The following is a 23,478-nucleotide window of genomic DNA, read 5'->3' as shown; positions in this document are numbered from 1 at the left end:
TACATTAGTAAGTGCAAGTGCAAAAAATTCAGTGAATGTGAAACATTTAGCAGTCTGGAATTAAATCACACAGTTACATCATTAATTTAACACTTCAAGGGACTGTAAAAAAAAAAGATTTGTGAACTCTGTAAATGTATAAGCTACAGCATATGAAACTAAAAAACTGGAAGGAGCTTGGCCTAAAATTAGGTAATGGGTACATCAGATCTGAAGTCTTTGCAGTAAGCAGGTTCAGGTGTGTTCTAATTCTTTATACAAATATTCACCGATCGAAATCAAGAGCAAAAGAAGGGGGGAGAGAATTCAGAATATGAGAATTTTGTCCAGGGAGCCTGAAACAATTTTTTTAAATTTTTTAATGTAGCTGTAAGCAGTACATGCAATAATAAATTATATTTACATGAATATGGCTATGTATACAGTTCATGACAGGACAAGATACAGTAGTCCAGATCAGCAAAGGAAAGCAAGAAAGAAAATATAGCAGAATAGACATAGAAATGTAAGTAAATAAGTGACTTACAGGAGAGCCTCTTTTATAAAGAATGAAGCAAGGAAATGTTATGAATTTAATAGTTACAGTTATGAAACAAGCTAGATGACATTATTTGAGCAACACTTTTTTTTTATACCCTTTTTTGTGAAAGCACCACTGTGGTGTAAAAATACATTTTAACCTCCATGAACAGTAGCTTAAAGCGGAGTTCCAGTCACCTGTGAAAAAAAGTCGGCAGCAACAGAAACCGTAGCAGCTGACATTAAAAAAAAAAAAAAAAATAGCCACTCACCTGTCCCACAGTCCGGCGGTGTGCTCACCCCAGTCGGTCTAACCTGCTGTCTTCTTTCCCAGGTGCCAGCATCTTTACTATGAGCACCCAGCTGTGACAGCTTGCAGCTTCACAGCCGGGTGCCCACTGCACATGTGCGAGTAGTGCTGCGCATCGTCAATGGTGGATGTGGGACCTGTCAGTGTCCAAGAATGGATAACTTCCATTTCCAACCGCCTAGGTGGTTTTTGGGAGCAATTTTCAGGCAGAAATAAAACACTGAGAGCTCCTAACTGCTGCTAAAAGCTGGCATAGTGTGCATGGAGCCTTAAAGAAAATGCCATATACAGTATAGCAATCCTGTCAATTAGGTCACAGTTATGGACATTTTTAGATCCTGCTATTATATTAGGCTATGTTCACATCTGTGTATGTCAGGAATGTGTGCAAAATCGCAGTGCTGTTAATTCTTAATGGAATCCTCACGCATCTGCTAATACGCGCATATTTAGAAGTGTCTGTGCGGCGAGATTTTGCAGTAGGGTCGGGGACTGCTTTTGCACATTTCTCTTGTGTAGGGCAGCTCACTGAAACATGCAGTTTTGTCTTACACATGTTGTGCTGGCAAACAGAAAATGCGTGGAAACGCAAGCTTGTTCTGTCGCACCAGCATAGTATGAACGTAGCCTCAAAAGATACAATGACTTCAACACACACTAGATGTTATCTTCTATACTGTATAGCACATAGCATATATACAATAATGTAATCTGAGCATTAAATTATTACTATAATAGGATTCAACACCAAGGCCTGCAGCTTTGTGCTTTTTATCGACAAATTCTGGGGTGACGTCTTCAAGTGTTTGTAAAGGTTCAAGTTTTTTCACCTTCATGCATTCTATCAATCACAGCCAATGAGCCGATGAGAGCGGAGCTGAGCCACGGCTGTGTGTGAACGGGGACACACAGCAGCGGCTCAGGAGCAAGCCTGCTCGGTGCCCCCACAGCAAGCTGCTTGCTGTGAGGGCACTTGGAAGGAGGGAGGGGCCATGAGTGCCAGTGGGGAACCAGAGAAGAGGAGGATTGGGGCTGCTCTGAGCAAAATCACTGCACAGAGCAGGTAAGTCGAACATATTTGTTTAACCACTTCCGATGCCTGCCAGAGGTCTCTCTATCAGTGATGCCCATCAGTGCCGCCTATCAATGCCCATCAGTGCTGCCTATCAATGCCCATTAGTGCTGCCTATCAGTGCCGCCTTATCAGTGCCCATCAGTGCAGCCTCATCAGTGCCTGTCAGGGAAGGAGAAAACATACTTATTTACAAAATTTTATAACAAATAAAACTTTTTTTTTCAAAATGTCTTTTATTTGTTGCGCAAAAAATAAAAACCCCAGCAGTGATCAAATACCACCAAAAGAAAGTTATTTGTGGGAACAAAATGATAAAAAAATTGTTTGGGTACAGTGTAGCATGATCGCGCAATTGTCATTCAAAATGCGACAGCACTGAAAGCGCTGGCTTGGGCAGGAAGAGGGTGTATGTGCCTGGTATTGAAGTGGTTAAAAAAAAAAAGGGCAAGGAGTGTGTGCTTTATAATACATAAAAATTCTCATCTGTACAGAGTATTAAACACTGGTGGACACAGATGAAGACAGGATACACTGACAAATGCGGATGGCCACAGACTGACAAATGGTCACAGACTGACATGCATTCACACATACCTAAATGTAATTTTAGATAAAACTACACTCCATTGTTTACAACAACAAAAAAAACAACACTCAATCTTTGCCCAGTTTTCTGCAAAAATATTTTTTGAAGGGAGTACATTTTTTGACCAGAGAGGAGAAATTTTTATTACAGAGATACAGTAATATAGCAATGGTGGGAAAGGCCTAATTTCACGTGTCAGATTATGTGCAAACTGCATAAAATGTAAAAAAAAAATTTAAAGCTGATCTCCAGGTTTTAGCGAACTTTAAATAGCTTATTTAAAACAAACTGATCCAAAGAAACTATTTACTTTACTCAGAGATACAGCGGCTGCATGTGCTATTTAAACTGTAAGTAGCCTCAGCTACAAACAGTATACAGCGCTGTGTTCCTGCAGCAAGAGAGGAATATCCTTTCCTGTTCCAGGAACAAAATCATGTTGAACTGAGTGCTGCTTATCCATTCACAGGGAGCTCTGTGTTCTATGAATGAATACAAAGCTTCCTCTGATTGGCTGAGGTGGAGAGGCGGGCTTGGTCCAAACAGACTATTTATTAACCGAAACCTAAAGTTCTGCTTTAATTGACAGCATTTTTCACGATAGATTTCCCATGGACAGCAGGTCTTTGGGTGCACTGGCTACTTGATCTATGCTGTAATGTACTGTGGTAAAAAAAAAAGCATAGCATTCACAATAATAATAATAAATTATATGATCAAGACAAAACTATTGAGGCTGCAGAGCTGAATCTAGAATGACTTCTGGCCATAAGCAGACACATTCTGATTACATCATCCTCCCAGTTTTGATTCTATGGTTAGGAAGAGAAGATGGGTTCAAACATTCTCTAGTCTAAATCTCCTTGATATTGTTTATTCTTTTATTGCTCCTCTTCAATGTCTCTCAGCATCTAAAACATGCGGCTGTGACTAAATGACGACCCAAAAAGTCCAAGATATACTACCACTGCCACAAGTTTTCAAGACTTCCAAATAGGATACATAATGTGAAATGGTTATACACATTGTAATAGAAAGGTATAGCTGAACCAAAGAAAAAAAAAAGAAGCTATGTTATAATAGAACAGTAAAATTGTTTCACTCTTAGAAATATTAACAAGAATGAACCCATGTTATTTGCCAGAAAATGTGTATCTGGGGATATTAATCTGCAAATCTGGGGATATTGAGCCGGTCTCACTGGCTTGTAGAGTGCCAACAACAAACTGATCTTTGTTTACGGCAGCTACTAGCCACGAGAGTAATCAAGCACAAAGAACCACAAACACACGTGTGCACAGTGATGTCGGTTCACACCTGTGTGTAAGCAATGATTAAAAGACATGTCAGTCATGCATCCTCTCGATTTCCCTCGTCACTCTTCCCGGGAGAATGTTGTTTAACAGCAATTTATGAGAGCAGAAAAAAGGAATTACAGCTACACCAAACACAAAGTAAATCTGGGCAGATGTTTACAAGGGTGTATACCTAACATGTAAAGTGTACTCACCATTGGCTGCAGCTGTGTACCCGGGAACATAAACTGCATCTGCTGGGCAAGCATGGCAGCAGCTGTTTTCTGCTGAATAAGATTGTTCCTGCCATTTATTTCTAGCTGTGTTTTTAGATGCGTTGGCGGATGAAGATATTTGCAGTTCTCCCTTGAGCATCGTCCCTGAAAAAATATTGTTCGGTTAAATCTAGCACTTTGTCTTTCAAATGAGATGTAAACTGAATAAACCATTAGGCGATGTAGATTACACATGACATGAGTCTCACCCACCTCAACTAGTGACTCCAGCAGTCAGTCACAAAGGCTCTGTCACTGACCATACTAGTGTGTGTGTAGGTCTCCAAAACAAACACTAGCGGACTGACAACAATGGTGTGGATGATGAACCCAGCTTAACCATTCTATTTCTGCTGGTTTGAGTACGCACTAGCATGGTCAGTAACAAAACAGCTGGATTTACTAAAGGCAAATCGACTGTACACTGCAAGTGCGGTTGAACTCATTTTCCCCAGAGCTCAGTGAAGCTCTGTTAAGTTCCATTGTCCAATCATGTGCAAGCAAAAATGCAGCTTTTTAAAATTTTTCTTGCACCTAGGTATTCTTTACAAAGAGAAGCCTCACCACATTCACTAAGCTCTGGGAAAAATGAGTGCAACTGCACTTGCAAAATGCACAATCTATATGCCTTTAGTAAATCCACCCAAAGCCTCCCTGACAGACTGTGCTAGTTTACTGTGCAGGACACAGAAGCACTTATGGTAAGAGAACATGGAAAACAGTAATTATGTTAGCCTCACATTTATCAACCATGACCACGTCTCTAAAATAGGAGTGCCGGCCGATATAGCTGCAATGTCTAGAAACACTTGCAGTAGGAGAGAATGGACAAATGGCAATAGCACTGGTATGACTAATTATATTAGGCTCACTTCATCAATCATGACCAAGAATAAAGGGTGCCTGCCCATTTAGTTGCAATATCCTTCATAATGTCAGTGCACAGAGTCACCTCTGTTGAATTTGTATTGATTGTAATCCTGTGCATATCCTAGTAGCAAAGGCCAGGCCAAAACTGTGAGCCAGAGTTCTTTTGCTTCAGAAGGAACATACTCACTGGGGAAGGGGTCAAGGCTAACCTCATCAATGTGTGGTTATTATTACTACAGGTACTTAGCGCTGTTACTCTACGCAGAGCTTTACATATATTATACATTCACATCAGTCCCTGCCCTCAAGTAGCTTACAATCTAAGGTCCCCAACTCACATTTATACGGTACATGCACATACTAGGGCCAATTTAGACAGAAGCCAATTAACCTACCAGCATGTCTTTGGAGTGTGGGAGGAATCCGAAGTATGCAGAGAAAACCCACGCAGGGACAGGGAGGCTATTCACACTCCAGGCAGGTATATAAAATATGATACAATAGATGATGCAATAAATATGCAATGATAAAAATATATATAAAAATGTATGTGCAATAGCCCATGTGCAAACAAAACAACTTCAGTGATGAAAAAAACGTGAATTTAAATGTCTCTATATTCCGTGACACACTCACAGCAAGGGGGAGATCTGTCCTGTTCTAATTGATCTTACAAGGCTGATTTTACAAATATCAAAATGTAAGTGCATCTTTATAGAATATTCTCAATAAATCAATTATATACAATCTTGTGCGATGATGATCTTTTAGTTTGCTTTGAGAATTTATACTTGTAGATTTTGATGCCTAATTATGGGGAGAAGTTTGCTGGATCCTGAATCAAACAGCTGATGTCTGTTGCTCCTCGTTCAGCTGATTTTCTGGATTATCATACAAAAAAGCCTGATTAGACCCAAAGGGGTCTTCCTTTGAGGTGAGAAGGCATTGCACACAGAGGTGGTGGTGATTAATATGTTCTTTATCACCTGTATTCTTCAGAGTGTTTTACGGAATATGGAGACATTTGAAGCCACGTTTTTTCATCACTGAAGTTTTTTTTATATTTGTTTTGACGAGTGACGAGGTGGTGGTAAGAGTATAGGATACAGGTTAATTTTAAAAAGTCATATTCGTGTATGTTGATCTTTCTTTTAAAACACATAAAATGAAAAATTCCAGCATCAAAACACACCTGCAAGAATTAAAGGATATTTCAAATAGAAATAACATTTCTAGGTTTAAACCTCAACATCAGGCAAAAAGGTTTTGTCTAGGAGCAATCAGAAAGCTTATAATTACCTGATCCTTCAATCCTCTGGAAAATGGCGCACCCCTGCGCTCCAACGGTGGACTGTTCCTGGTCTATGAAGCCTGCTCTGGGCGTGATAACTTCAGGAACAGTCCACTATTCAAGACCGCTGGAGCATGGGGTTGACAGACCGGTCTTGTGATGGGAGGATTGGAGGATTAAGTATATCTCTGCTCTCCTTTCCCCTAGAAAAAAAAAAAGAGCAGTTAACCTGTACAATGTGAGCACAGCCCCATTGCATGGGATAAAAAAAAATTGCTCCAAGTTCAGCTTTAAGACAGCTAGAAGCAACCTCATATCAAATTTATTTATTTTATTTATTTATTTCAGTTACTTATATAGCGCCATCAATTTACGCAGCGCTTTACATATACATTGTACATTCACATCAGTCCCTACCCTCAAGGAGCTTACAATCTAAGGTCCCTAACTCGCATTCATACATACTAGGGACAATTTAGACAGGATCCAATTAACCTACCAGCATGTCTTTGGAGTGTGGGAGGAAACCGGAATACCCGGAGGAAACCCACGCAGGTACAGGGAGAACATGCAAACTCCAGGCAGGTAGTGTCATGGGCTGGGATTCGAACCAGTGACCCTTCTTACTGCTAGGCGAAAGTGCTACCCACTACACCACTGTGCTGCCCAATTAAAATTCTTTTTATTCTCCTGCACATGACTGGGTATCCAAATTTTACATTGGGCTAACTTTACTGGGTTTTTTTTTAAATTCATTAAAGTAATTTTTTCCCCAAAAAATTGCACTTGAAAGACTGCTGTGCAAATACAGTGTGACATAAAATATTGCAACAGCTACCATTTTATTCTCTAGGGTCTCTACTAAAAAAATATATATAAATGTTTGGGGGTTCTAAGTAATTTTCTAGCAAAAAAAAAAAAAACGATTTTAACTTGAAACCAACAATTGTCAGAAAAAGGTTTAGTGTTTAAGTGGTTAAACTTTCCTCATTTACACACAAAGTCTATTCCTTTGTTACAATGTTAAGCCCTCATTCACACAAGGCGGATCCCGCTGCCACGGAGTCCACCGGCACAGCGGGAGATCTCTCCGTTGATCTCCGCTGAGCCGGCGGATGACAGGTTCCTCTCTGCCCAATGAGCGGGGAGGGGCTTGTCGAGCGCCGCTGCTTGCTATGGAGAGATCGGACGAAAACTGACAGCATGTCCGTTTTCGTCAGATCTCACCCGATCTGCCAGGGACGGATATGAACGTAGGGCAATCCGTCTGATTTTGGCGGATCGGACTGGGTCGGATGTCAGCGGACATGTCACCGCTGACATCCATTGCTCCACAGCCTTACATAGAGCGCCCGTTCAGGTCCGCTGACAAAACTGACAGGCGGACCTGAACGGTCCGTTCGTGTGAAAGGAGCCTTAAACTTAAGTTTCACTGCTAAAGAATGTTATGATTCTTTGCAGACTGCCCAGTTTTTCTCTTCCTTTCGTTTGATGGCTGTGGCTTCAGAAGAGCAGAGAGAATTCTTTGCATAGACAGAATCCTGAAACTTTTGTCAAGGTCGCAACGGGGAAAAAGAAAAAAAGAAAAAAATCGCAATAACGGTTCTTGACGATTAACTCAAACAAGCTCTACCTCAAACCAAAGAAATGTTCCACAAAAGTAAAGGACAAATATTCCCAGAAGTAGAAAATGATTATTTCCCCAAAAGTATAAGTAAAGGCAAAACCTTTTTTTAGTTGTGGATAGAGTAGAGAGGGATTCGAATTCCTGTCAGTTTTTATTGATGTCTGCACCCCTGTTAGGGAAATTCACCCTCACTATTTGTCCTGTTTACAGTCATCATCAAAAGTGCAAGTAAAAGAAAATCCTAAATTTTGGGTTAACACCATAACAGTAATAGAGAATCTTCCAATGGGGCCACAGCTAGCGTCACTCCCACTCCCCAATCCCAGCATTGTCACAGGGGAGAAAATCACATGCTCATGCGTACTCTGAAGTAATGGATATTGTAGTCGGATGTGGGAAAGGAAGGATTGGTAAGGGAGCACTGGAAAAGGGGCGGGGCCTTTGCAGAAGCTGTGTCCCTTTGCTCTTCATGGGGCAAGGTGACAGTTGCTCTTTAAAAAAAATTAAGGTATATACAGTAAATTTGTAAATAATTTGTCTCATTAAAAATAGCCGCAGCAAACCAACTACAGAGATAGATTCATCTTTCTTACCAGATTTCATGTTAGACCCATATACTGTATCTTTACAGGTTACCAATTTACAGTTACACAGGAAGCCTGGGGCTAGAATTATTGCTCTCACTCTGACGTTCGTGATGATATCTTACATAAGTGGTGTGATCACTGTTTACATATGCATGCAGGACCTATGTGTGTTCGCATTTGCACATGAGCACTCACATTTTTTATTTAAATTTATTTTTTGGCACTTTACCTTTATTTTTTTATTGGATTTTATTGCTATCACGAGGGATGAACAACATGGGCAGTGACAGGTCCTTATGGAAAGATCCCATATCTCTCCTGTGCCCTCCAAAGCATCTGATAAAGCTGAGATGGTTCTTTTTACGTTTAGTACCACTTCAATATTATAAGCGTACACATTTTATAGTAAAATTCACTGTTTGCTGGGAGATGTGTTTAGCCTTTGCACATCAGAAACTCAGACCAATTTTGCATTACAGACTGTAAGGCTTGCAAAGGATCCCCGTATACCATATCCTTTATGGAAATCTAGCTAGCTGCATAAATGTTCATTAAAATTATAAACATATTTAAAAATATTTTATAATGATATAATATTTATTTAAAAAGAATATTGCTTAGAGACAAACAAAAACAGAATAATCTAAAATTGTTCAAAGTTTAAAAATGCAAAATAAAAAATTAAAGATATGCAAAATATACACTATATTACCAAAAGTATTGGGACACTTGCCTTTACATGCACATGAACTTTAATGGAATCCCAGTCGGATTTCATTTTATTACTATCACAAGGGGGCTTTAAGAAAACCGTGTGTCTGTATATACACTCATGTACTGATAAACGGATGTTTAGGAGCAGTTGAGTGTTTTTTTTCAGTAGCCCTGAACTCTCCTCTATGTTATCTTATTTGTACATGTACACTGAGTAGTTTATAGTAGTTTAGATGCAGTGGAGTTTAGTCCTGTGTACATAAAGGCCTAAGAAGTCAGGTCCACATTATGGAGACATCAGCTGAATAAATCAAAGTCTGATGTCTCCCATTTGCTGTAGATGGGGATCTCCTTTTCCCCAGGTACCTGCAACTCCACGGACAATAAATCCAGAAGTGTTCAGAACAGAGAATTTACATGTGTACTCAATACCACAAGGAGACTGATAAACATGAGAATTATGTTTGCAAAGTTCCCACTTGCCAATAGAACACAGAACCTATTAAAATCCTTGGCATATTAAATACTGTAAAATACTGGCCACCTGGGGGGGGGGGGGGGAGTAGTCCTATGAGGTATTGGCAGTCATTTGAAATCTGAGGAATGTTTAAATATTTAAAATAAATTACTACAGAGCCCCATGTAATCAACATTTACTGGCAGAAAAAAAATGTAATGTGAAGACAGATGTATGAAATAAGCTTGAAGCAATCTTAGGGACTTTTTTCAGGGCAGCTCCCTTTCACATTTTAACATATCACAGGTTCATGAAAGGCCTTTTCTACATGCCAAAAGGAGGTGCTGGACACAACATCCTGACAGATGGCCACCTCGGCTTTATTTCAGTTTATTAACAGATCTGCATGTATCAGATAGCTAAGCTGCTCATGGGCAGTCTGGGCTACTTTATCCTCCTGAGCAAATATCTTCTGAGTCAGCTTTGTGCCTCATCTGGCCGTAAGGAGAAGATGAGCAAAGTTTACAGACTCTGGCTGCTATTAAAGGATACTAAATTCATTTAAGAAATTTACCTGAACATAATGGCAGAATAAGAGGGTCAAGAAAAACCTGCTGAAACAAAAATACCACAGAGAAATATTACTGCAGTTTAGAATAAACCATTTCCGTTGCTACGTTTAACTAGTGCTGCTCAAATTTACAAATACTCCAAATATGTGCATCAATGAAGTCAAGGAATGTGGGCGATCTGCCCACCCTACACCCCTGGCACTAAAAAGAGTCTGGGAGATGCCAGTGACATCACTAAGGCCCCTTTCACACTGGGGCGGTTTGCAGACGTTATTGCGCTAAAAATAGAGCCTGCAAACCGCCCCTAAACAGCCTCCGCTGTTTGTTCAGTGTGAAAGCCCGAGGGCTTTCACACTGAAGCGGTGCGCTGGCAGGAGAAGAAAAAATCTCCTGCGAGCCGCATCTTTGGAGCGGTGAATTCACCGCTCCTAAACCGCTCCTGCCCATTGAAATCAATGGGACAGCGCGGCTATACCGCAGTAATACCGCGGCCATAGCCGCGCTGTACGAGGGGTTTTAACCCTTTTCCGGCCGCCAGCGGGGGGGTTAAAACCGCACCGCTAGCGGCCGAATACCGCGGTAAAACAGCGCTGTTTTACCGCCGACGCCCCCTACCGCCCCAGTGTAAAAGGGGCCTAAGGCCCCTTTCACACTGGGGCGGTTTGCAGGCGTTATTGCGCTAAAAATACCGCCTGCAAAGCACCCCAAAATAGCCTCCGCTGTTTGTTCAGTGTGAAAGCCCGAGGGCTTTCATACTGCAGCGGTGCGCTGGCAGGAGAAGAAAAAATCTCCTGTCAGCCGCATCTTTGGAGCGGTGAAGGAGCGGTGTATTCACCGCTCCTAAACCACTCCTGCCCATTGAAATCAATGGGACAGCGCGGCTATACCGCGGCTATAGCCGCGCTATACGAGTGGATTTAACCCTTTTTCGGCCGCCAGCGGGGGGTTAAAACCGCACCGCTAGCGGCCGAATACCGAGGGTAAAACAGCGCTAAAAATAGCGCTGTTTTACCGCCGACGCCCCCTACCGCCCCAGTGTGAAAGGGGCCTAACCAAATTTGGTTAATGATGTCATGTCACCCAAGAAACCCAGCGAGAAGTTTAAATTACCACACCTGAGAATGGGAAATTTAGAGGTGGGAGTGCAACAGGTTTGTTTTAAAAGCCAATAAGTTTGTGTATTATTTCATAAAAAGGCTTTTTAATTGTGTATTTTTTTTTTACTTTTTAACTCTTTGTGAGAATGGGTAACAGCCTGTTATCATTCCCCTGGGAGAGGGTGGATATATGGCTGCATCCTCATCATATAGGGGATTGAAGATTCTACCATAAAATTGCCTCCCCTATTTTACTATTAACCCCACCTGCTTTGGGGCACATGGAGTTGGGGGAAGAGGTTCTGTCCCTCAACACTGAGACAAAGGTACACTGCTATGGAGGTGTGGCAAGATACCATCCTAATGCTGAAAGACATGAGGCCACATTATGGTGGTAGGGGGTTTGGGAGTTGGATTCCACAATTGTAGATCTTCTTTCCTGGCCACCCAGGCTACATGCCTGAATAAGTGTCTGGTTGGAACCCCAAGACGTGGGTGTTTTCTGTTATTTCGGTGATGATACATTGCCGAATTATAAGCCAGCTCCATACTGGTTTAGAATTTAACAATGCAAATAGATCCATGCTGACTTTAAATAGCCATATGCATAATTATATGCACATAATTACCACTATGTGCACACAATTATGCATGCTGTACAGCTTTTAGTGCATTTTATGTATTAAATTAAAAGGTAAAAAACATAAAGGGGTTACCTCTCCCTAATGAAAAAGTAAGTTTTGCCTTTAATTGTACTTTAAAGAGTGTTCACTTAGCTTAGAGAAAGGTAAAGCTGTGTTCACTAAAATCATGTAATTATGTGCAAGCAAAAATCTTTTTTTTTATTTTTCTGGTACTTGAGTACATGAAATGAACTCAGTGTTCCCTTATTCAAGCTAGATAAACATTGCATTTGCCAAGTGAACAACTTCTACTACTGGAAGGCTGCAGTTAAAAAATATTAGGTTTATATATGTTGGTTTAAATTAAATACTTGTTCTGTCCTGTGGGGAAAAAACATACCGAAAGGCTCTTGTGTATAAACCAAGCCCACAACACATTGACCCGATCAAAAATAGCAAAAAACAGTGGTGGCTGCATATACTTATTAGTACCCCCACCTATTCTCATCTGCAACAGGTCTTAATGGCTGTATCTTGATATTCTCCTGACACTATAAGAACACAAATGAAGGAGAGGACATTGGTAGAGTATGGGGTCCTTTTACACATAAAGCATGAGGTGGACCTCAATTATTTAAATAATCTTGCATAACTATATTATGGTTTTAAAAAACTGTTAGATTAAAATCTGACCTTAAACATCAGTTGAATGAAAGCAAGACTGATTGGATCCTGAGAAGTACAGTGCCTTGAAGACGTATTCATCATACCCCTTGAAGTTTTCCACATTTTGTCATGTTCCAACCACATACGTAAATGTAGTTTATTGGGATTTTATGTGATAGACCAACACAAAGTGGCACATAATTGTGAGGTGAAAGGAAAATGATAAAGGATTTTCATATTGTTTTATAAATAAATATGTAAAAAGTGTGGCATGCATTTGTATTCAGCCCCCTTGTGTCAATACTTTGTAGAACCACTTTTTGCTGCAATTACAGTCGCAAGTCTTTTTGGGGATGTCTCTACCAGCTTTGCACATCTAGAGAGTGAAATGTTTGCCCATTCTTCTTTGCAAAATAGTTTAAGCTCTGTCAGATTGGATGGAGAGCGTCTGTGAACAGCAATTTTCCTCCACCCCAGTCTCAAGTCTTTTGCAGTGTCTAACAGATCTTCTAATATTGCCCTGTATTTGGCTCCTTCCATCATCTTCCCATCAACTCTGACGAGCTTCCCGGCCCCTGCTGAAGAAAAGCATCCCACAACATGATGCTGCCACCACCATGTTTCACGGTGGGGATGGTGTGCTCAGGGTGATGTGCAATGTTCATTTTCCGCCACACATAGCATTTTGCTTTTAGGCCAAAAAGTTAAATTTTGTTCTCTTCTGGTCAGAGAACCTTCTTCCACATGTTTGTTGGGTCCCTGACATGGCTTCTCGTAAACTGCAAATGGGACTTATGGCTTTCTTTCAACAATGGCTTTCCTCTTGCAACCTACAACTAATAGTTGTCCTGTGGACAGATTCTCCCACCTGAGCTGTGGATCTCTGCAGCTCCTGCAGAGTTATCACGGGCCTCTTGGCTGCTTCTCTGATTAATGCTCTCCTTGCCCAGCCTGTCAATTTAGGTGGACAGCTATGTCTTGGTAGGTTTGCAGTTGTGCCATACTCTTTCCATTTTCGGATGATGGATTGAACATGCAATGTGAGATGTTGCAAGCTTGGGTTTTTTTTTTTATAACCTAACCCCGCTTTAAACTTCTCCACAACTTTATCCCTGGCCTGTCTGGTGTATTCCTTGGCCTTCATGATGTGGTCTGTTCACTAAGATTCTCTAACAAACCTGAGGGCTTCACAGAACAGCTATATGTATACAGAGATTAAATTACACACAAGTGGACTCCATTTACTAATTTGGTGACTTCTGAAGGCAATTAGTTCCACTAGATTTTAGTTAGGGGCATCAGGGTAAAGGGGGATGAATACAAATGCATGCCACACTTTTCAGATATTTGTAAAAAATGTTGAAAACCATTTATCATTTTCCTCCCACTTCACAATTATGTACCACTTTGTATTGGTCTATCACATAAAATCCCAATAAAATACATTTACGTTTTTGTTTGTAACATGACAAAATGTGAAAAATTTCAAGGGGTATGAATACTTTAAGGCACTGTAGTTCTTTAATAACTAATTTTATATATTAGAAGGCCAGTATGGTAGCCCGAATCTATGGGAGGAGCCCGGAGAGTATTTAAGCCGACCACTCGCCCTTGCTCTTAGTCGGTTCCAGTGCGTGATTCGTTACGTCACCAGGCCAACTCCTCAGCTCACTGCATGTTCGGGAGTCTGTTGTTCTGAAATACAGTACGTTGCGGTTGCTTATTCGTGGTTTACCGATCAAGTCTTGCTCGCTGTCACAGGTAGGATTCATTACCCCGTCTTATCGTGTCTGTCTAGCTCTTGTCCTAGTTATCTTCCCCATCTCGTTTGCTCGCTGCGGAGCTTACAGATTGTTCGTAGGTCCTCACTACACAGTAGTTAGTTCACCGGCCAGTTACAGGCCCGTTCACTGGTTTTCTTCTCCGAGTCACATCGGATGCATTTCACATTTACTACAGTCCCTGTAGTCCCTACAAACCCAGTCGTAGCAAAGGCACAACGGTTCGCATCGGATACATCCCACACCGAGTCATACCATTCACCCTTCGTAGCTGTTCGTACCATACCCTACGATTCTTTAGTTATGTAATTTTTTTGTCCGATTCACATGACATTGGTAGTTACACGCATCACAAGTCCATTCTGAACCTAGTCGCTACAGTGGCACAAAGGTTCGCATCACGAATATCCCACACAGCAATTCGTACAGTTCCTATCACAAATCTATGATTCGTTACGTATGCTACTTCGTAGTTTGTTCCTACATATACAATTTTTACTATCCATTTTCTTTTCGCCTACCATTAAGGTGACCTTTTCTTGCAATCGCTGCAAGATACACATCCCATCATAACTCCTTGCAATTGCTGCAAGATACACATCTCATCATAACGCCTTGCAATCAAGCAAGATACACATCTCATCATATCTCCTTACAATCGCTGCAAGATATACATCTCATCATAACTTCTTGCAAGCACTGCAAGATACACATCTCATCATAAACTTCTTGCAATTGCTGCAAAAAAAAGAAAAAACACCCATTCTGCAATCGCTGCAGATCATGCTTCTCAGTACAACTCCTTGCAATTGCTGCAAAAAACACACATCCTAGCTTATACTCATTTGCAATCACAGCAAACATGCATCTCAACATATATTCCTTGCAATTGCTGCAAGTACACACCTCAGCATAACTCCTTGCAATCGCTGCAAGCACACTCAGTGGCGCTCATACAGCCCACTTCATTTAAAAAAACAAAAACAAAATGCTATGTTTGCATTTTCACCAGGGCCAGTTGCATACAAGGGGGACACAAACAAAAAAAAAAAAAAAAAAAAAAAAAAATGAGAAATTTTGTTGCACTTGTGCAGGTGTTCCCGGTCAACTGAGTTTTGATTCTAATCGGGACCTCGCTACTAGAGCGTCAGTTAGGTGCGTAGTTCACGGGTTTTCTCTATTACATCATTCTGCAGCACCCTTACACTATACCTTTACTTCACTTACATCATTGGACGTGCTCTCTAGGCGTTAGTTCTGCCACATATGTCTCTACATGACACTATTTTCGAAGGGCGACCCTTCACCTCGCAGACAAGGTCGCTTAACAGTAGGCTTGCTGGCAGTGCAAGTTTTAGCAGGCTGAACACACGTCACCCACTACAGAACGCAACATTCCTACGAAGGCCCTTCCAGACCTCTAATTCTCGCCCAGGGGTTCTGGTTTTCAGGTTTGTGCTCGCCACAAACAGGCACCTGAGCTATCGGTTATCTGGCCAGTTAACTTCTGGCCCACCTCGGTCACCTCGCACTCTGATTTTTCTAAATTTCCACTCTACATAAGTTCTGCACAACAGAACTCTGTCAGCTACTGTCTACACCTATCATTCCTTTCCGTGTACTTCTCCCCTTTTTTCTCCTCCGAGTCTTCTCTTTACCACTCCGCTCTCTATCCTATGGCTATGACTTCCCTTAAACATGAGCACCGCGCCCCCTTTTTATCTTCTAGTAGGAGCCATGTCGAAGGCTGGCAACGAGGACTTAACACCTGCCCCTCTGTCACCCTCCGCGGGCTCAGAACACAGCAGCGTACAGTCCCTCAGGGGTTGGACTATCCCCAAACAAATTTCTGAGCTGAGACGCAGGGATATTCCCTTTCCCACTACGGCCAGGAAGGCAGAGCTTTTCAGGCTCCTCTTCCCACCTCCAGCGGCAGATGGACCTAACACCCAGCGGGCATCCCTGCAATCTATCTTCGGGACCATTTCCCAGCTGCATTCTTTGGTCTCCTCCTTAACTGCAACAGTTTAGGACGTTCAGACCAGAGTCACACTTCTGGAAGTTTGCCCACCCATGGCCCTCCCTGACCCGGTCAAGGTCCCGATGATGGCTTCTCCTTCTACAGGTACGCCAGGCCCTATACCTGTCATCCTCCCCGCTCATTTTGTCCCGGCCAGCGTCAGGAAGGATATATTGGAGAGCAAAGACGTAAATTTGGTATCCCTGCTCATCTCAGCCCATGACTTAGCTGGCAACAAATCTTACGCCTGGGGGGACGTCTTAGTGGTTGTCAAGTCGAAAGACCCTAGGCTCAGTTGTAAGCTGTCAGCCACCCACAGCAGAAGGGAAGAGCTGGACTTATACCTTGATGCAGTGTTAGATCTGGCTTACAAATACAGAGGTTTTGCCTTTTACGACTTTCATTGCTCATTTTCAGCCAAAGCAGCGGTGAGACTTGCCCAGTTCCAGATCCACACGGACTGGAGCGTCAGACACGGAACTGTTTTGTCGCCACTTTGCCGATCTTTGTTCCCCACTCTGTGCAGTTTGCCAATCTTCCTCTCACACAGCAAACTGGTGCTCCGAGGCAGCCACAAGATGCCCCTTAAATTTCCCTTCCACCTCCCGCTTCGGCCAGGGCCCGTCAGGCCCACCACACCAGCAGCAGGTAGACAAGTTGGGATGACCAGTCTTTTCAGTGGAGGGCGCCACCATTTGCAACAATTTCAACCAAGGTGTGTGTTCCTTCAGTCAGTGCCGCCTACTGCACATCTGTACTTCATGCCACAAGACACACCCAAAGACCAATTGTAGCCTAAAGCAGCTTAACAAATCCTAAGCTGAGTGGATCTATAATGAAATATATGACAAATCCCTCACGCCCTCCCCTGTTATAGCACTTCTTTCCATACTGCCCGGGACCATTAAATCCCAAAAACATATCCTCCTCAAATTGCGGCGAGACAATTAATCCCCAGACACTGGAAAACTACCTCTTCTCCATCCCTCATTGAATGGGTGGCTGAGATAAATGACATCATGCTCATGGAGGAAATGCAGGCTAAATCCATAGAAAAAGAAGCAAAATTTTCGTTCATCTGGAGTATCTGGAGGCATTACTCTACTTTAGACAAATTGAAAAACAGACTCTCACCAGCAAATACATCTTAAGAGATGGGGATCTCCTAACTCCCCTTTTAACCTATCTGTAAGTGCTGTGCCTGCAAGGATGTGAGGCCTGCTGCCTCGACCCCCCCCCCCCCCCCTCCCCAGGGCTCCCCCCCCTATATCATCCTTTTTCTTCCCTTTTCTGCTCTCTCATCCTTCCTATCCCTACTTTTTTTTTTGATAGTCATTCCATGTGCTAATAAATACTCTTGATGGCCGATATATATAATAATATAGGCAACCAAGACACTTGAAATTGCTATTAACCCTGGTTCTGACGTTGCATATAGATATTTCTGCCCCACGGCTCCCGGAGCAGCAGGATCCCATTGGGGCTCCCACGCCAGTGAAGTGGGCAGACACACAAAAGTTAGCATTATATCAGAATCTTCTTGTCATAGACACCTTTTTCAATCATCTTTATGTATGTAAAGGAATGCAATATGTTGATGTTTACACATTTCCTTTTTAGATCAGTACACCCTCTGTTGGGCTCTGATCTAGTTCTTGTACCTTTATGTTTATAACGTGAAAAAAATAAAAATATATTGAACCTAAAAGTACAGCACATTTTCGTCAAACTGATGAAAATCAAATCAGTTTTCGTTAAGGAATGAAAACGGGACGTTAATGGCAAGGAGGGACGTTTACCCTCATGAACTACTGTATTTATCTGCGTATAACAGTGCGTGCGTGTTATACGCCAATATTTGTTTTTGACCAACAGGGGGGCGGGGATCGGGCGGTCCGCCCCGGGTGCCACACATTTGGGGGTGGTCAAACCGGTCGCCCCGCCTCTCCTGGCCCTTGGACAGCACTGCCAGCAGTCTAAAGTTAGATAAAAATCACTGCCTGCCCCTTCTCCTACACCGCTCCTCCTGTGTCACTCTCATTGTAAGCTGAAGCTTCTAAATACCTCAATAGCTTCGTTCTTGTTGGCTGCTCTCCTCCTCCCGCTCCTCCTCTTAAGTGTTGCTTTAGATTGGAGGAGAGTGGTCACATGACCATCTATGAAACGTCAGAGGAGAGCAGTCATGTGACCGGGCCCATGCAAGAACAAAGCTATTGCGGTATATTTAGAGTCTTTGATTTACAATGAGAGTGACACAGGAGGAGCTGTGTATTTGAAAGGGCTGGCAGTGATTTATTCTTAACTTTAGAGTACACTGGCAGTGCTGTCCCAGGAGACTGATCCTGGGAATGCAGGGGGTCTGTGTATTGTGCAGAGGGTGTGGAGCTGTGTGCTGTGGGGGGCTGTGTATTGTGCAGGGGGTGGGGGGCTGTGTGTTGTGCAGAGGGTGGGGGTGGGGGGCTGTGTATTGTGCAGGGGGTGGGGGGCTGTGTGTTGTGCAGAGGGTGGGGGTGGGGGGCTGTGTGTTGTGCAGAGGGTGGGGGTGGAGGGCTGTGTACTGTGCACATTCGATTTTAGTTGACTAAAATGTACTGGAGATTTACTAAAATATGATTACTAAAATGGGACTAAAACTAATATGGCATTTTAGTCAAAGACTAACTAAAACAAACACTTGCAGAAGACTAAAATGGGACTAAAACTAAAATGCCATTTTAGTCCTAAGACTAAGACTAAAACTAAATCGAAATTTGCTGCCAAAATGAACACTGCATCCTTGTCATATCCCTATCAAGGATAAGGATCTGGTACGTATGCTTAGGGAAAACCCACAAGGTTTTTTTCCCCGTGTGTAGAGGTTCCAACATTAACATCTATGTATATCAAATATCAAATCTAAAAATAAGGCTGAGTTCACACTGGTATGACACAACAGTCATAACACTTTGGATCCGACTTTTCCCTGCGACTTGAAGTCCGACATGCGTCCAACTTCAATGAACAGGGATCTGACTTTGATCCCCAATACCAGGCACTGTGTCTGGTACGAATCTTTAGGGGGACCTCCACGCAAAAAAAAAAAGAAAAAAAAAAAAAAAAAAAAGAAACGGCATGGGTTTCCCCTCCAAGAGCATACCAAGCCCTTCTGTCTGGTATGGATCTTAAGAGGAACCCCCATGCCGAAAAAACAGAGTGGGGGTCCCCCCAAAATCAATACCAGACCCTTATCCAAGCACACAGCCTGGCAGGTCAGGAAAAGGGGGGGGGGACGAGCGAGCGCCCCCCCCCCTCCTGAACCGTACCAGGCCACATGCCCTCAACATGGGGGGTGGGTACTTTGGGGCAGGGGGGGCTCAAAGCACCTTGTCCCCATGTTGATGGGGACAAGGGCCTCTTCCCGACAACCCTGGCCGTTGGTTGTCGGGATCTGCAGGCGGGAAGCTTATCTGAATCTGGAAGCCCCTTTAACAAGGGGGCCCCCAGATTCCAGCCCCCCACCCTATGTGAATGAGTATGGGGTACATTGTACATCGGCTCTTCTGATGTCTTATCCCCTCTCCGGCTCTTGTCTCCTCCACTGACATCTTATGTCTCTGCCGGTTCGTCTCCCCTCTCTGGGTCTTCTCCGCTCTTCTCTGATGTCTTCTAGCCCTCTCTGGTTCTTCTCTGCTGTCTTCTCGCTGTTTTGCTGGGTCTTCTCCCTCTGTTGTTCTTCAGATGTTGACACAACACAACGCTCTCTCCCGCTCTAATGCTAGGTGTGCCACTACTTATATTGGCATGGGGTGGTGACGTCATAAGGGGCAGGCCTCCGGTGACCCCGCCCCAATTTTTACTTTAAAAACCTTTGTACTGTTTTATTCTTGATACTTTTTTAGGTGAATGGGTAGGGGTACAATGTACCCCTACTCATTCACATAGAGTGGGGGGCTGGGATAAGGGGGCTTCCAGATTCCGATAAGCCCCCGCCGCAGACCCCGACAACCAGGGTTGTCGGGAAGAGGCCCTTGTCCTCATCAACATGGGGACAAGGTGCTTTGGGATGGGGGGCGCAAAGCCCCAAAGCACTCACCCTCCCTTGTTGAGGGCATGTGGCCTGGTTACGGTTCAGGAGGGGGGGTGCTCGCTCGTCCCCACCCCCTTTCCTGACCTGCCAGGCTGTGTGCTTGGATAAGGGTCTGGTATATATTTTGGGGGGAACCCCACGCTGTTTTGTTCGGCGTGGGGGTTCCCCTTAAAATCCATACCGAAGGACCTGGTATGCTCTTGGAGGGGGAACCCATGCCGGTTTTTAAAAAAAATTGGCGTGGAGTTCCCCTTCAAGATCAGAGCACAAGTTGCATGCCAAAGTCGGATCAGTCAAGACGGCGACCCGACTTTAATCCGACTTCAGTGATAGTCAATGGGTTGAAGTAGGATCAAAGTCGGACCAAAAGTAGTGCAGGGAGCATTTTCAGTCGGACCAGTTAAGACGGCTCCCATAGGGAAACATTGATTTTCACACGTCACGCGCTCCCAATATTGGAGCGTTTGTCGTACCAGTGTGAACCCGGCCTAAGAGTTTGATCTTGATGAAGGGAATCCCGGAACAGAAGTAGAGCAGCTGAAGCTGGCATTTGTCGTCAATTTAACAGCATTTATTTTTCTTTATAAGTGTCAGTTTTTCAGTAATTTGTATACATCGTGTAGATGTGTCACTTCACAGCTAAGGGCATACCACATGCATGTTATTTAAAAGAATTTTTCAGTTTTATTGTTGCCCTGAAAGCATTATTAAAATTGCTGCTCCATGTCAAACGTTGTTTGCTTTAGTATATGTTCCCTATGGTGGTCCATAGCCCCAATGCCATTTGTTCCACAATTCCTTGCCTATTAGCTTAAACAATTACCACTGCTTTTTAAAATTCAGCTTCAATCGACTTTGATGGGGTTCAGATTCAGCACCTGAAGTTTAGTCATGGTCTGCCACCCTGCCTCTAACCAAAGTCAGGTACGTTCAATTCATCCTTATTGACTTTGAATACCAATATGCAAGTGAGTGCTGCTCAGCGATTCACAGGAAGCCTTGTATTTTTATCAATGAATACTAGAATTCTTCTGATTGGCTGAGATGGAGAACGTGACCTCATCTGCCCACCTCTCTACCTAAGCCAGAGGAAACCTTGTATTCAATGATAAAAAAAAAAATACAAGGCTTCCTGTGAATTTTTGAGCAGCTCTCAGTCCAACTCGATTTTGTTCTAAGAAGCTGAATTTTGTTTTGGGATGCTAGGAACAGTTTATACAGCACTGAAAGGAAAGCAAAAGGAAATATTTTATCTGGGCCAGCTTGGCCCCCAATAAACTACTTTAAGTGACAGGAAAGCTGGAGTTTTAAGTAGTTTTTTTAAGTAGTTCACAGTACTTCTCATTTATGTCCATAATAGGAACCTTCTGTGTTACCCCATAGCAACCAGACTGAAAGCTGCACTAATAGATGGTGTTTGGTAAATAAAAGTTAGCTTCTTCGGCTGTGGTGGAATAAAAACAGTAGCCTATGAATAAGCATCTATATTTTCCCTTTAACTATGCATACTGGCAGAGAGGCAAAAACCATGTGTAAAAGTCATCTACTTCTGCTCTGCAATGAAGTACTGGAGACATTTACACGCACAGGCAGAAAAAAAAATATGGGTATTTTATCCTAAAGTGTATGTTGTTTGTGGGACACAGTTGTATATAGTCTACTATGTTGCACTATACTCAGTTGCTTATAGTATTGAGTATAAACCGAGCAGTTTTTAGCCTGCATTAACGGCCCATACTAAGGTTTTTGATGCCCCCTCTTACTGAATTGGATTTTTTTTTGGAGGGGGGGGGGGGTTGTGCCATGTTTTGCAACCCCTTCCATACTACTGGCCTAGGCCAGAACTACGTGTACTGTGCCTGCAGTCTCCTGAGATTCCCACTCTACTGCGCAACACCTTGTTTTTGCAGTTGTTGATGATGCAACACAGTGCACGCATGTCATTACAGGGCTGGAACACAACCCAGAAGATGGCAGTGCAGGACTAGGTGTGCTGCAGCAAAGAGGAAGATCCCTCAGGAACACTGCTGGCTTACCAGGCTTGTCAGTATGCTTTTGGGGAACTCCGCTATACAGATAAGAGGGGAGGAGTAAAAAAAAAAAAAAAAAAAAAAAAAAACTAGGTGGGGCGGAGTCAAGTTCCTCCATACATTTGTATCTCAAAGCTGCTGAGCTCCTTTTAGTCTATGCAGCCATATCTGGTTTACATGCCTGGAACCCAGCAATGGCTCCACAGCAGTTCTGAGGGGGTAGTAATGGTGACATCTGTGTATGATGCGTATGGAAGTATCCACTTATCTAAACTGGAAGCCAGTGTGACAAGGTAATAACGCAGATACAGAACTGGAAGACAGGCAGGGTGTTACCCTACAACAGGAACTGAATGAACAAAACCTTCATGACAAGATCATCAAGTATCAAATTAAATGAAAACTGAAAATATTTTTTTTACATTAACTTGTTTAAACCTTATAGGCCGAGTTTATATATACTTCAACTGAAATATCAGTTTATGTGATGCTGGCCTTGAAGACATTTCTTTAGCAATGAAGTGAACTGCAGTATGATTTGGCAGCATTAGGTTTCATGTTTTGATTGCAATGCAACATAAATTAGAATGGAGCACAGAGGTCATATATTTGTTTGGATTTGTGGTGTTCCTAAGCAGCAACTTCAGCAGAACACACAGGAGACAAAATTTACAAATCACTGATGCTCTGTGCAGTTATATACAATACACTCTTAAAGGGGAAACTCCACTTTCGTGGGTGAAAACACATATAGCGAATAAAGAAAAAAATAATATAGCATATACAATTACAACACAAGTCACATTGTAATTATTAAAAATGACCTTTCCTTTTCAATCTGCGGCCCTGTAATTTTTTGTAAAATGCAATGCAATGCAAACTATATGGTTGTGATCTTTCCCCGGCCTGGACAGGCTCTGTGAGGTCAGCCAGCAGCGGGTTTCAGCAAACAGGTCACATGAGTGCAGAATGAACTGCACTCCTCTGATTCACAGGAGAAGTACTGCCAAACGAGCT

General features: G+C 42.8%; 1 protein-coding gene across 21 annotated transcripts in view; it reads right to left on the bottom strand.

Annotated features, from left to right (window-relative positions):
* The window catches only part of MBNL2 (muscleblind like splicing regulator 2), a 249,671-nt gene that overhangs the window by 39,506 nt on the left and 186,687 nt on the right, over window positions 1–23,478 (bottom strand). For all 21 annotated transcript variants that reach the window (XR_012241581.1, XR_012241579.1, XR_012241580.1 and 18 more), the window contains one exon: window positions 4,001–4,165. Coding sequence is in view for 18 of the 21 variants with exons in the window: in XM_073614390.1 (XP_073470491.1) it covers window positions 4,001–4,165 (165 nt within the window). In the remaining 3 variants the exon portion in view is untranslated. The remainder of the gene's footprint in view (window positions 1–4,000; window positions 4,166–23,478) is intronic.

Source organism: Aquarana catesbeiana, linkage group LG02 (assembly GCF_042186555.1).
Source record: "Aquarana catesbeiana isolate 2022-GZ linkage group LG02, ASM4218655v1, whole genome shotgun sequence".
NCBI classification, from domain to species: Eukaryota; Metazoa; Chordata; class Amphibia; order Anura; family Ranidae; genus Aquarana; species Aquarana catesbeiana.
This window is presented reverse-complemented; position numbering and strand designations above follow the sequence as displayed.